The sequence below is a fragment of the Felis catus genome, chromosome B4 (genome assembly GCF_018350175.1).
Source record: "Felis catus isolate Fca126 chromosome B4, F.catus_Fca126_mat1.0, whole genome shotgun sequence".
Classification (NCBI taxonomy): Eukaryota; Metazoa; Chordata; class Mammalia; order Carnivora; family Felidae; genus Felis; species Felis catus.
In genome coordinates, this window is record NC_058374.1 from 138,506,083 (window position 1) to 138,520,667 (window position 14,585).

The 14,585-nt window shown below is 50.7% G+C and overlaps 1 protein-coding gene across 1 annotated transcript; it reads right to left on the bottom strand.

Moving 5' to 3' along the window:
• Positions 1-4,588: 4,588 nt before the first annotated feature.
• On the bottom strand, positions 4,589-12,162 carry PKDREJ (polycystin family receptor for egg jelly). The gene has a single exon (XM_019835900.3). It carries the CDS (start codon positions 12,103-12,105, stop codon positions 5,281-5,283), a length of 6,825 nt encoding a protein of 2,274 aa, XP_019691459.3. The 5' UTR covers positions 12,106-12,162; the 3' UTR covers positions 4,589-5,280.
• Between the last annotated feature and the right edge of the window lie 2,423 nt (positions 12,163-14,585).

Genomic DNA, 14,585 nt, shown 5'->3' on the forward strand with positions numbered 1-14,585 from the left:
AGTGAAATTATTCTGTATGGTAATATAATAGTGGATCCATACCATTACACATTTGTCCGAATTCCTAGAACATACGACACCAAGAGTGAGCCCTAATGTCAACTATGGGTTTGGGGTGACAATGTAGATTCACCAGTTGTAACAAATGAACCACCTGGTGGATGTTGGTAACTGGGGAGGCTGTGCATGTGGGGGGAGGGGGGGGTCACTGGAAAATCTCTGTAGCTTGTTTGAGGTGAACCTAAAACTGATCTAAAAAATAAAGTATCTTTTTTTTTTTTATTTTATTTTTCAACGTTTATTTATTTTTGGGACAGAGAGAGACAGAGCATGAACGGGGGAGGGGCAGAGAGAGAGGGAGACACGGAATCGGAAACAGGCTCCAGGCTCTGAGCCATCAGCCCAGAGCCCGACGCGGGGCTCGAACCCACGGACCGCGAGATCGTGACCTGGCTGAAGTCGGACGCTTAACCGACTGCGCCACCCAGGCGCCCCTAAAGTATCTTTTTAAAAACACCAAAATAGCATTCAAATTTGATGCAGGGAAATGAGAACTAGGGAATAGAAACATTTGATGCAGTCTGAATCCGAAGATTCGTGCCAAATAATCCTGGAACTTATCTCTATAGAGACTACTTTCAGGCCACTTTGGATCAAGGTGGATCTCTATCGAAAAGGGATTTGAACAAAGTGAGTGGACTGGGGCAGTTTCCGCTTCTGTCTCTCTCTCTCTCTCTTTAATGTTTATTTCTGAGAGAGACAGAGAGAGAGAGAGAGAGCAAGGGGGAGGGGAAGAGAGAGAGGGAGAGAGAGAATCCCAAGCAGGCTCTGCACAGTCAACGCTGAGTCCGACACAGGGCTTGAACTCATGAACTGTGAGATCATGACCTGAGCTGAAGTCGGACGCTTACCCGACTGAGCCACCCAGGTGCCCCTCCACTTCTCTTAATAATATCCCAGCACTGGAAAATGTGAACTTAGCAAAACACAAATACCTTCTGGATGGAGGTAAACTGTGAGAAATGGTGGTAGACATGAGATGAGGATAACATTTAGATGAAGAAATGAAAGTTTTTCACATGTGCTGTCTTTACGACGTGTAAACATGACATTAACATCCGTGGGTTCAATTCTAAATTTAAAGATTTAAGAATTTTATTGACGGGGCTCCTGGGTGGCTCAATCGATTAAGCATCTGACTTCAGTTCAGGTCATGATCTCATGGTTCAGGAGTTCGAGCCCCTCATCAGGTTCTGTGCTGACAGTTCAGAGCCTGGAGCCTACTTCAGATTCTGTGTCTCCCTCTGTCTCTCTCTCTCTGCCCTCTCCCGCTCCCGCTCTGTCTCTCTCTCTCTCCCACTCTGTCTCTCTCTCTCAAAAATAAATAAACATTTAAAAAATTATCTTTAAGAATTTTATTGACCGGGGCACCTGGGGGGCTCAGTCGGTTAAGTGTCCGACTCTTGGTTTCAGCTCAGGTCATGATCTCATGGTTTGTGAGTTCGAGGCCCGAGTCAGGCTCTGAGCTGACAGCGCGAGCCTGCTTGTGATTCTCCCTCTGTCTCTGTCTCTCTCCCTCCCCTGTGCATACTATCTCTCAAAATGATTAAATAAACTTAAAAAATTATCGAGAATTCCACTTGCCACTCCCCTCAGGAGAGTGCATGCTCTCCCAACTGAAATAATTAGAAACAATCCATGTGCTCCGAGGACTCAGGAAAAGTTTTGTAACTTGGCATTATCGTCCACAGGACATAATTATATGAAAATCTTTGTTCTTATCAACACGATGTTTTTCTGTAATGACTGCAAAAGAACACAGTTTTATAGGAATGCATACATAATACTTTACAGATAGATTATGTACGTCTCTTTGCTCATCCAAGGGCCAGTGGCCCATCAAGAGAACACCCAAATGTACACAATAATAATTCAGTTATCTTTGATATTTTGCCAATTTTCAGCTATATAAAAACCATCGCTTAACATAGTGTTTTCTCATTACAAAGGTGTGTCTGTCAAGGTAGGTGGATAGAATATATTATATGTAATGGTTTGTAAGTTTGTTTCATAACCTTTAAATATTTAGACATATGGAGGCTTGTAACATCTCCTGGTGCCACCTTCCCCAAGGAGTAACTTGCTAGGGAAGATAATTACCCATATGTTCTGGCGGTACTTAACAACTTTTTTTAATGTTTGTTATTTTGAGAAAGAGACACACACACACAGTGCAAGTGGGAGAGGGGCAGAGAGAGAGGGAGACGCAGGATCAGAAGCAGGCTCCAGGCTCTGAGCTGCCAGCACAGAGCCCGACGTGGGGCTCGAACCCACGAACCTCGAGATCATGACCTGAGCTGAAGTCAGATGCTTGACAGACTGAACCACCCAGGTGCCCCAGGCCTGAGGTTTTAAAGTAAGCTTGTAAAAGTAGAATATACATCCAGAAAAGTCCAGCCTTCCTAAGTGTATGGCAAAATGAATCTGCGCGAAGAACAACAATGTAACCAGCGCCCAGTGAAGCCCTTGTAATACACACATGATACACTGAATACCAGCCACACACCAGATTTACCACCGGCGGCGCTTCCTTCAGGCTCAAGGCAAAGAAGGCAAAGTTCGGCTCTCTGTGGTGTGGAGGAGGGAGGATGCATCTAGAGACCTGTTTTTGTTGCCTATGGACAAAATGCCTTTACTGTTGTATCATTTTTAAGTAAATTTTGAACAGTAAAATATACATACAGAAGCAGGCCTTAAAAATGCAAGTTTCCGGGGCATCTCAGTGGCTCAGTTGGTTAAGCATCCAGCTCTTGATTTTGGCTCAGGTCGTGATCTCACAGTTCATGAGTTCCAGCCCCACATCAGGCTCTGTGCTGACGGTGCGGGAACCTGTTTGGGATTCTCTCTCTTTCCCTCTTTCTCTGCCCCTCCCCCACTCGCTCTCTCTGTCTTTCAAAATAAATAAATAAACTTAAAAAAAAAAGATTTTTTAAAAATGCAAGTTTTCGGAGCCCTGGGTGGCTCAGTCAAGTCGAGCATCCAACTCTTGATTTCCACGTGGGCTCGAGCCCCATGTTGGGCTCTGTTCTGGCCACCCGTGCACACTCTATCTAAAATAAAATTGTAAAAAATGCAAGTTTTTGGAATGAACAAGAGTCTGAGGCGGATGTACCCCCCCGCCCGCCCAGAGCCACAGACGGAGAGCTCTCTAGAAGATTTGTTGAACTCCAGAGTTCTTAAGGGGCTAAACTGAGAACAAATCCAAGAACGTTCATCTTGGTTTCCTGTTCGGTGTGGACTTGGGAGGGTATTCAGAACTGTCGCCAACTTGTTCTGGAACATAGCTACGCTATTCCTGGAAATATGAGGAGGACAAAGGAATCTTTAGAAATGGCTTTAAACTTGCTAAGTTGTGGTTTCGTTGCTTGAACTGCACAGGGTCCCCAGAGAAACCCATGTGGATGCACTTTTTCCCTCCTGGTGAGGAAGCAGCCACAACCCAACAGGAGGAAAAGTCTAGAACCATTCACATTTTATGTTTTTGTGTATGAAAATAAGGTAATAACGATGATGACGATGATGATGATAACTCCTTCAAAAAAACCCTGTATATTTGTCTCACTTGTTACTTTGTTTTCCTGATAATGTTGCATTGGCATTTCTACATTTCTTAACCATATAATACTTATCATTGCTCTATTGGATTAGAAGGCCCCTGGCGCTCTCTTCTTTCCTAATATGCGTGGGAAAGTCCTGTGACCGCCAGACTTCTCATTGTAACCAGAAGTTGAGAGCCTCGTCTCCTTCGTTGGACCTACAGCTGTCTGCCTGGTCCTCGCTCAGACGGCTTCCATGTCGGTACCAGGAGGGGGTGGTCCCCTTCCTGCACCAGGAGGCCTCTCTAGCTGGCACTCCCTCCCTCCCAGTGCACAGCTCCAGGTCATGGGGTACAGCCACCCCCAGAACATTCTTCCTGGGAAGGGAGGCCAACCGGTGTGCCCTGAGCCTGGAGAGGGGCCCAGACTTCAGCTGATTGCTAATTTGGGAAGAGTGTCTGGGTGCATTGACCCCATGCCTGTGTGGGTCTCCCAGGCTCTAAGGGGAGGACTGCCCCCGGCTTCCCATGGCTGGGGCTTAAACCCTCTCATCCTGCACTCCCACAGGCAAGTGCATGGATCTGACCGGACCACAGCCGGCCTCTGCAGGTAAAAAGTAATTATTTGGCCCCTGTGTTTACTTGTTCTCAACCTGTTCAGGAGTCGGGTGGTAAAGAGGGGTGCTATCTACGACCGTGCACGCCAGTGGAGGCCAGCGGGCCGGTATGGACCCGGCCACTCCCATGACCTCCCCACGAGGGGACTTAGAAAAACCGTATCTGCCCTGTGGACACTGCTGTGTGAGTCGCATGCAGCACGGAGTGCCACGGCCATTCCGCCCCGCTCAGGACCGCAGGGGCCCTGGGGAAACCGCAAGCGCCTGGGACACAGCCGCCACCCCCCTGGTTTGGTCGTCCCCCTCTGCCGGCCCTCCACGTGGAAGGCAGGAGCCATCCAAGTATATGCCCTTCAAGCAGAAATCACTGCAACTCTCAGAGAAGAAAGCTCACATTTAATTCTGATAAAGCTTAAAGTGGCATCTACATAAATGAACATGCTTCTGAGTGAAACTATAAGACTACTACCCCTGTTTCTCTTAAACAATAAGCCACATTTTCTTTAATACTCCTAAGTAACCCACCATGCCATCAACAACCCAGAGCCCCAGTCCTGGATGGATATATTACTGTCGTCACACACATAGAACATTTGCTGTCTTTCACTGTGAACCCTCACCCCAACACACACAACCTTTTGGTCATTAAACGAAATTCATGTCTCAAGGCCCGGAAAGTGTTGTTAAACTTTACATCTTTAACTTGCAGTCGCCCTAAAGAATAGGTGGGGAGCTTCAGACTTCCGACCGTCCGTTCCCATCCCTGAATTCAAACGCAGGGGAACAAATCCTGGAACTCCCCACAAGGTCCCTCCAGCCCTGCCCCAGCTGGAGTGTGGGAGGTAGGGGTGGGGAGGGGAGGGGCGGGGCAGGGGCAGGGCGGGGAAGCTCCGGCCCTGGTCTGCAGAGGGAGGTCCCAGAGGAACTGAGGGAGCCACAGGCTCTCGGCTCCCAGCCCTGGTTGGGGGGGGGGGGGAGTCTCAGCAGGAGAAGGCTCTGCCCTGGGAAGGTAGATTGGGGCGGAGAGGGGGCGGGACTCTTGCCTGTGGTTCTTGACACTGTCCCTGATCATACAACGAGATAAACCATTTTCTTCCCGTTAATGTTTCTGGTCTTGAGCCCCAGATACCGGCGGCTCTTCTTCTCCGGCTGCCCATACAGCATGTCCTCAAAGAACTCCGGTTTGTCTCTGGCCTTGGGTTGGAAGAACACACACCGACACACGGTCCTTAGCTTGCAACACAGATAGGTCATTGCTTCCGCTTCGTCCGATGGCTCCTCGTACACGGGCTGCTTCATTTCCTCATAGGCTGACAAAATCACCGCCTGAAATAAGTTGATCAGTATACAGATCATCACCAGCATGAAGGACGAGAGGAACAGGACCCCCAGCACCCGGTTGCCGGAGAACTCGGTGTTCTGAAAAGCCGAAACGCAGTAGGAGAATATTGTCTGCGTGGCGTGAATCAGGTTGTTGTAGTTCCATTCGTGCTGGCCGAACACCAGGTAGCCAAAGGCCATGTACACGAAGAAATACACGGACACCACCAGCGCCATGTGGCAGATGCCGGGGAGGGCGGTCTGAATGGCCCTCTGGGCCAGGCGCACGTCATAAAAGAATCTGGAGTACCTGAGGGTCTTCAAGATGGTCAGAAACAACAGGAAACCCAAAATGATCCTCATGATGTGATCTACCTGAGAAACTGCATGAAAGGGGACAAACTCCACGGGGTTCGACAGGTAAAATTGAATTATGCCAGCGGCCAGGAAGTGTTTCCTGAGAAAGAGCACGATCAGCACGGTAAATATGCATTTTAGAGCAAAGTTGAGCAAATTGTACACACTTGTCACGTAGGAGGCCCTTTCTTGCAAAATGATATAGCCCTCGTCGACAACGTAGGCTACGAAGAAAATGAGGACGGCCGCGTACAGGTAGATCTCAGCGGACGTCCTCCTGTCGAAGTCAGCAAGCGAGAAGGAATGCACGGACGTGCTCGTGTTTACGACTCCCGGCTGTGAAACCTCAAAAATGACAGAAATGCTGCAGAATAGACTGACGTCCGGGTTAAAGGTGGTCAGCTCCAGAATCACGGCCCAGGTCTTCTCATCAAGCCAGTTGTTGCTCTGGAGCTCCCCGAGCCGCATGCTGGAATTAAACTGCTGCTGTTCCGGAAAAAAATAGAACACATAGCCCCCCGACCTGTAGGTGTGTAAGAGTCCATAGGAGAAATACGCCCACGTCTTCTCTTGAGGCTTGTAAGTAAACCCATTGGTGTTCTTGTCCACAGCCCGCTTACCCACTTTATCCCAAACGTTAGAGTAGCTTCTGGTGTCTTCTGGGTCTGTGCCATACTCCGGATGACAATGGATGTCTCTGTCGGTGCTGTTCTGCACAAAGTCTTGGGCGGGCGGGCAGAGTTTTTCGCCGGGTTTGGCCCTCACTTGCCTCAGGAGCGGAAGGCCAAGGATCTTGGAGGAGCTGTCGGGAAGAAAAGTTGGGTTCGGGTCGTTGTGGAGCAGAGGCAGCAGCACGTGGTCCAGCCACCGGTAGATGTCCTCCAGCTTGGTCACCGTGCCGAGGTCCACAGAGAACTGATCGCGGATGAACTGGTTGTAGTAGAAGCTCTCGGTGTGGCGCAGGAGGGCCACGAGCCTCAGCAGGAGCGCCAGAAACAGGAAGTGGGTGAGAATGTAACTGAGGAACAGGAGCGCCCTCCTCTTGGTTCTCTTCTTTCTTTGGAATATTCGGATTTCGTCTTCGGTGAGGGGTTGGTACATCCTTGAGCTTCGCAGCTGCGTGATCTGCTCGTGTCGCCTTTTCATTTCTTCCGGGCCCATCTTCGCGTGGAACAGCTTGATCTCAGTGTAGTGGTACTTGCTTGCCCACGAGAGGTTTTTACAATACTTGGGCCTGCTCGTCCTGACGCCTGACAGGAGGATAATTTTGGACGGCTGCACCAGGAAAATGGACAGACAGAACGCACAAAACGAAGCAAAGAGCCACTCTATGGACTTTTCGTAGCCGTAGGTCAGCCCATAAAATACAATGAAGAACGCGGATATACTGCAGGTGGCGAAAACCAAGAACCATGCTACATAAACGCAACACCCAGGCAGGACGATCCTGTGCTTCTCTTGGAGTTCTGGAGGATTCGCCTGGGAGGGCGGCTGCGCAGGAGCAGCTTCCTGATCGTCCTCTGCGTTTCGGTTACTGGCGTTCATGTTAACATCTCGGGGCCGGGAGACCTTGCCCTCTGCTTTCTTACCCCGGTGCTGCTCTGGCGCTTTGGGAGCTTTAGGGCTTTTCCTGGGGGGAAGCTTCGAAGCTGCTCTGGCAGGGGCACCGTCAGTTTCCTGAGCGTGCCACTTTTTCAGATGTTCCTCCCAGTATTCACTTGGGACTCGCATCAAGGGGGTCTTCTGGGGAGACACCTCCTCTACAGTCACGCGAGGTTCCTCCTGGGAATAGGTGAACAAAAAGGCGATCAGTAGTTGCACAGGGATGGTGATTAGGACACTTTCCAATCCTATCATCATTGACCTGATGTACTTTGTCTCTTTGGGATCCGTGTCTTCTTTTCTGTTGAGATTAAAGAACATAATGTTGCATAAAAGGGAAGACAATAACATGGCTAAACAACAGGACAGCCGCTGCAGCCTATTGAACGGCCTAGCACTGACCCCGGAGAAAACAGAGAACCACATGTGATTTTTCTCCAGCTTGTAAATGGAATCTATCAGGAAATAGTCCTTCTTCTCTAGAGGCTGGTCAGGGGGGGTAACGTGAAATGTTCTGTCCAAAGAGGTGTCAACAGAAAGCCATTTCCGGCAGAGGAACAGCCAGATGTGTCTGCTCAACAGATTTTCCACTTTGATTCTGCTTAAATACCAACTGGGGGCTCTGCCCTCATTGTTGTGCCACACGCGAATGGAATGGATGTCCCCCAAGTCACGTTCCGTTGTGAGGAGGAAAGTGTTGATGCTTCCACGGGAGAGGGTGGTAAAATAGGGGTGGCTCAAACAATGCACGTTGCCGTCACCCTCCGTGCCCTTAAGTTGGATGAAGACGTTGGCCCTGGTCCCAGCCCCACAGCGCATTCCTGTGAAAATGGTGAGCAGGTAACACACCTTATCGTAAGGATCGTTGTCAGGTAGGATTATCACGTATTGCCGAAGAAGCTGGTCCATGGCATCTTTGTGCAAGACCCAGAACGCTAGGAATACGTACACGAGCACAATGAAAAGTACAGCAAAGAGAGTCACGGGGTTTTGGGTGACATTCCTGATGACCTCCAGCCGTAGGTCTACGGGATTAGGGACCACAATCACATTGGCCGTCAAAAAGTGGGTTTGCAGGTGCAGGCTGGCTTTTTTGATCGTGGCCAGCTGCCGCCGGGCCCTCCTTGGGTTTTTGCAGATACAGTGCATTCTGTCCCAGGTGGTCTCCTCTCCGAGAACACAGTTGTCTTCTCTCCAATCGCTCTGGATCCCGTACATGTCTAAGCACTGAACGCTGAAAAGGGCGATTCTCACTAGCTTGTTACTGGGTGCCATGACAAAGCGAGGTGCCTGCAGAGCCATGGTCACGGTGCACTCGGACGAGCTGCCTCGCTGAGCTATGACTTGCAGCAGGGACGGTGGAAGGCAGACCACGCGGGCCTTCTTAACCACACAGGCCTGGTCAAACAGGTCACTCTGGTTGGCGATGGGAGGGATGTCATAGGGCACGAAGAAGGTGGCCACCAAAGCGGCGGGGGTGATCTCACTGCCAGCATATACCAATACCGTGAACACCAGGGTGACTTCCGTCATGATGTGGACCAGCACCTCATTCACTGCACTGCTGTCCACCTCAAAGCTAAACTCCCCCGTCGTCCTTTTGAAGGGCTCGTTAACTTCGTGGGGCGCGTTGTCGGGTCCCACCGTGAGATTAAAAGCTGCAAAGCTCAAGTTTCTTCTGACGATGTGCACTTCGACCACATCAGGTGTGATCTCTAGCACGTTGCCTTTGGCGGGGATGCCTGTCATTTTGAACCCAACCACCTCTGCAGGATAGCTTTCCTGCTGACTTAACCAAGGAAAGGGATCATCTGCAAACTCACAAAACATGGTGGAGATCGGAGCATTTTCAGGCAGAAGGGGGACACTGCTCGCATTGAGCACTGGACGAAAATAATTTCGGCCGAGCTTCTTGTTGGTGAAGGCCTCGTTAATATCCCGCTTTTCTGTTTTCTTGAGGTACATGTTAAAGCTGGAGGCCATCATTGCAGTGGTTTCATTCCCTGGCACCATGCCAGCCAATATTGTGTCTGCTAGAAACTCCAACCCATAGAAAGGCTCATCCACTACTTCATAGGGAACACTCAGTTTAAGGATATTAGACAGACTTGTTAATATCCCAGTGCTCACGATTTCTATTCGTTCAGAGCTAAAGGATTTATGTTTTTGATGAGATTGTCGTAGGGCGTGGTTGGCTTGCCAGACCCTCACTGTGGCAAGTTTCTGAGCCATTCGAGTGAATCCAGAGGTTGTCTGGGTTACTTTAGCCATACACACGACCACCTGGCTAATTTCCTCCAAAGTGCTGTTGGGAAGAACGAAAGTCTGGTTGACGAGGTGTTCCCGGAGTCTGGTTTTGTCAGCTTGCAAAGTTAAGTCAGCTTTCATGCTATTCACCACAGAAGCTGCTATATAAATTAAGTAGCCTGCAGGCAAAAATTCCCGCTGGTCAAGCAAAGTAGAGAGTGATGAAGTTGGTCCCATGGTGAAATTGAATAATCGATCAAGCACATTCTTTGATGAGATTTTGTCCGTAGGAGCCCGTACGGTGGCGTGCAGGGTCACCGGAGTAAAGGCTCCTAGAGAGTCATATACCTGAACAATGATCTTCATGACATAATGATTAGCCAATCCACCAACGGGGAGAAAGGAAGGGGGTGATGTGGACTCATGCCCCCAATACAGGATGGCCCCCAAGGTGTTCTCTTTCACAGAACTGATTTGCCCAAAACCGTACAAATCAGAAACTACTATTTTGTATGCAAGAGGGATGTTCTTGTCCGTGAAATTAGTACACCGGATGACAAACTTGGTTAAAAGTGAAAGTCCCTTAGCTGGATTGATGTTGCACTGCCCGGGCTGAGGAGCGTAGTTAATAGCAAAGGAGTACCTCAAGGTCAAGCCCGCTCCGCTCCAAGTTATTGCGTATACAGAAACCAAAAACTCAGCTTCGGAAAAATCCCTAAAAGCAAAAGCTTTTATGGTCAGATAAGCCCTGGCCCTCCCTGTTGTGGTTTGTCTCGCCCAATCAAATATGATCTCTTTACCTGAAGACGACAGAATCGACCACTTATAGTAATCATGGTCTCCTGCACACCCGGTGCAATTTAGAAACAAAGAGAATCGATCTGAAATAATCAAATTACGATTGCAATTTTCAATGCATGAAATGTGTGCTGCGGGTCTTGGTCCTGGGAGCACATGCACCCTCCTATCGGCATACGCTGTTCTACTGCCCTTCCGGATCACCATTCTGAAATAATACACATCTTTGCCTCTCAGTGTTCTTGGCAAAAATGACAGGATGGGGCCAGAGGCCTCCTTCCACCGCAGATCGGTCTGCTTTGCAGTGAGACAGACTTTCCTGCTTACCACTATAATTGTCTCTCCTTGGTAGTTATTTTTATCTTTGGTGCAGTACCAAGAAAAAAGGAGTCCCTCTGAAGAGTTGCCTGAATCTGGGTCTGATGACCTGCTTCCATCCAGAACCAGCGAATCTGTGAAATTCATTGTTATGTTGGGCCTGGCAGGAATAACCACCGCCTGTAGGGGGCTTCGAAGAACGGTGACGTAGACGATATCGGAGCCTGTTGCCCGAGGTGTATTTGACTTCCTTGTGTAGATGGTGAGAGTGAAGTTAAACACGTACACCCCCCAAGATAAAGAATTGGGGGGGATTTCCATATACGCTGGAGTCCTCCCTAGGCTGAGTTGTGGTACGTCCAAAGGCTGATTCCAGTCCGGCACGTCGGACACGGAGGGCACGGAGAAGACTTGCCAACTCGGATTAAATAAGGTGGCTTCCAGGCAGTCGTACTTAAAGGTTGCATTCAAGGTAGTGTGCATTCTCCTGCTCAACACCACCGGATCTCGGTCCCTATTGATCCTTACCAGGCTGACAACACAGGGCAACTGTGCGGATAACTGGCAGGACACGGAAGACTCGATGGCTTGGGGGCCGTCCGAGTTGACGGCTTCTAAAACAACAGGCGTGGGCCCATCCGTGGGGCACTTGGCTTGGGCCACGAAGCCCGCGTAGAGGCGAGGGTCGCCGGCGGGCAGAGCAGAGGAGGCCTGGCGGGGGCGCCGCACGCTGGCGGGTGGGACGGGCACGAGGCGGAAGGTCCACTCCGGGCGCCCGAGCGCGCCGTGCAGCGGGGTGCGCCACAGCAGGGACAGGCGGCCGCGGCACGCCCACAGCTGCAGGTCCACGAGCGTGGGCGCGGCGACCCCGGGGGCGCGCAGCAGGACGCGCACCCGCAGGCAGAGAGGGCGCGCGGGGCCGCGGGGCAGGCAGAGGCCGCCGCCGCCGCTCAGGACCACGCCGCCGCCCGGGGTCGCGCGGGGCCGCAGGCGGAGGCGGACGCCGCCGCCCGGCCCTCCGAGGCCCGGGACGCCCCCGAAGGTGCGCAGCGCGGCCGCGTCTCCCTGCGCGGCGGGCGGGGGCCGGCGGGCCGAGGAGGGGCCCTGGCGGCGGGGGCTGGGCGCCCCGGGAACGAGGACCGCGGCCCGGGCCGTGCGAGGATCCGGGGGCCGCGGGAGGCGGCCGCGGCCCAGGACCAGGCCCAAGACCAGGCCCAGGCCCAGGAGGAGAAGCGCGGGCCCGGGCCGCATGGCGCCGCCTCCCCGGGAACCTGGGAGCCGCCGCGGCCAACGGCCGCGGGTGGGGCGCGGGCCGCGGGATCACAGGGGCGACGGGGTCACGACCTGGAGCGGCGAGTGGGGCCTGGGCTTCCGGGATCCCCCCGCCCCCTCCCACGCCTGTGTAGGCCTCGATCGGGGAGCGGTGATGGAATTAAGTCTGCCAAGGTTCCCAAAAGCCTGAAAGGCCCCTTAGCGGGAATCCTACTCCCCTGGGAATATCCAGTTTCAAGACGAGGTCTGTGAGCTCCCCAAAAGCCCAGGGTTTCTCTTTTTTGCTCTTCATTCTTAAGTTGAAACCCGAAGTCACTGATTGTAGATCTTTCTTCTTTCCTAATAGAAGCATTTAAGGTTAAGTGTCCCACCAAACGCTTTGTAACCGCATCCTGCCTGTTTGTGGTATTAACGTTATCATTCAATTAAATTTTTTTCTACTTTCCCCTGTTTGGGTTTTGACCTACAAATTAAAGATGTGTGGTTTATTTTTCAGATATCTGGAGTTTCTGTGAAATTTTATGGGCTTTGATTTCTAACTTAAGCCTGTTGTGGTCAGAGAACACATTCTATGTGATTTTGATCCCTTTACATTTATTGAGACTTGTTTGAAAGCTCATACCTAGTGTGGTCTGCCTTGATGTGTTGTCCACGTGTACTTATCCCACCTTTGTTGGGTGGGCTGCCCTATAAATGCCAACCAGAACAAGATGGTTGGTACTGACACTTGGTTCTTCCATGTCCTCTCTGGGTTTTTGTCTAGCTTTTCTATCACTTGCTGAGAGAGGATGTTAATCTCTCCTATTATGACTAGAGAATCGTCTATTTTTAATTCTGTCAATTTTTGCTTCATGTATTTTGAGGCTCTATTAGATGTATACACATTTTGAGGTCATGTCTTAATGAATTGGCCCTTTTATCATTGTGAAATGTCTGTGTTTATCTCTAGCAATAATCTGTGTTTTGAAGTCTAGTTATGTGATATTAAAATAGCCAAGTTTTATGTTTTTTTTTAAATTTTTTTTCAATGTTTATTTATTTTTGGGACAGAGAGAGAGACAGAGCATGAACGGGGGAGGGGCAGAGAGAGAGGGAGACACAGAATCGGAAACAGGCTCCAGTCTCTGAGCCATCATCAGCACAGAGCCCGACGCAGGGCTCGAGCTCCCGGACCGCGAGATCGTGACCTGGCTGAAGTCGGACGCTTAACCGACTGCGCCACCCAGGCGCCCCGCCAAGTTTTATGTTAATTGTATCTTAGTGAAACTGGAAAGTAAAATAACCATACTAGCCTTCTTATGCCTACGGTCTATATGGCGTATTTTTTCTCATTCACTTACTTTCACTCTATTTATGTCTTTATATTAAAGTGTTCTTTTGTAGGCAACATTTAATAGGGCTTTTATTTTCTTATCCTCTCTCTCTCTCTCTCTCTCTCTCTCTCTCTCTCTCTCTCTCTCTCGCATTCTCTCTGAGTGCACCACACACCAAGGAAAGGACATAAGAAGGCAGCCATCTGCAAACTAGAGAGACGACCCTTACCAAGTACCTGACACGCTGGCCCCCAGACCTTGGACTTTCGGCTCCAGTATTGCCAGAAATATTTGCCGCTCAAGCCCCCACTCTAGGGTATTTTGTTTTAGCAGCCTGAGCTGACTAAGACCACAGGAAAGATGAGGGCTGAAAACTCAGATTGGGGCCATCAGAGGTCATGTTAGGGGAGGAGGCACAAATGGAGAAGGCAGACTCTGGACTCCCCCAGTATTTAGAGGTCAGGCCAACAAGGCGCCAGAGAAGCAGCCTCAGTGGGGCTGGCGGGGAAACCAGGCAGGTGTGGTGTCCTGGAAGCCATAGGAAGGGGGTGGGGTGGGGGAGGTGGTTCAAGTAAGGGGCTGTGTCAGACCAAATGATGAGGAACCGGAGGCGGAGGCAGCGGCTGGGTTTGGGCCCGCAGGGCCTTTAGTGTCCCAGACAAGTGCAGTGTCAGTGGTTCAAACAACCATGTAAAACTCTGGACAAGTTTTGCCGGCATGGCAGAGCAGAGAAGTGTATATCTGAGATCTACAAAGATAAAAAAGAGCGCTGGTATGCCCACATCCCAGCCAAGGAGATAGAAGGATCCCAGTGCAGTCCCAGGCCTCCGCGTGCCCTGCAAGAGAGAATTCTCAGCACCACCAGGGCATCATTGATGTGAGTTTCGTTTCTGCTGCTGCCTCGTGTTTCTTGACTGTTTACACAGGAACCAGTCCCTCCGCAATGCACTGTTTTGCCTGTTGGTAAACGTCACCTAAGGGGATCATGTAGCACATTTTCTTCCACAGACTGTAGTTGTGAGCACGGTTTGCTTCAGTTCAAAAAATGACCTCTAGAAACGTGTGCGCGCCAGGCTTCCGCGGGGGACTCCAAAGAGCTTGAAAGTGACCGCTGCCTTAGGGCCCCCCTGCCTCCCGAGGGACTCC

Excerpts from the sequence above, each read along its gene's own strand:
- PKDREJ (XM_019835900.3), bottom strand. The coding sequence starts at position 12,105 with ATGCGGCCCGGGCCCGCGCTTCTCCTCCTGGGCCTGGGCCTGGTCTTG.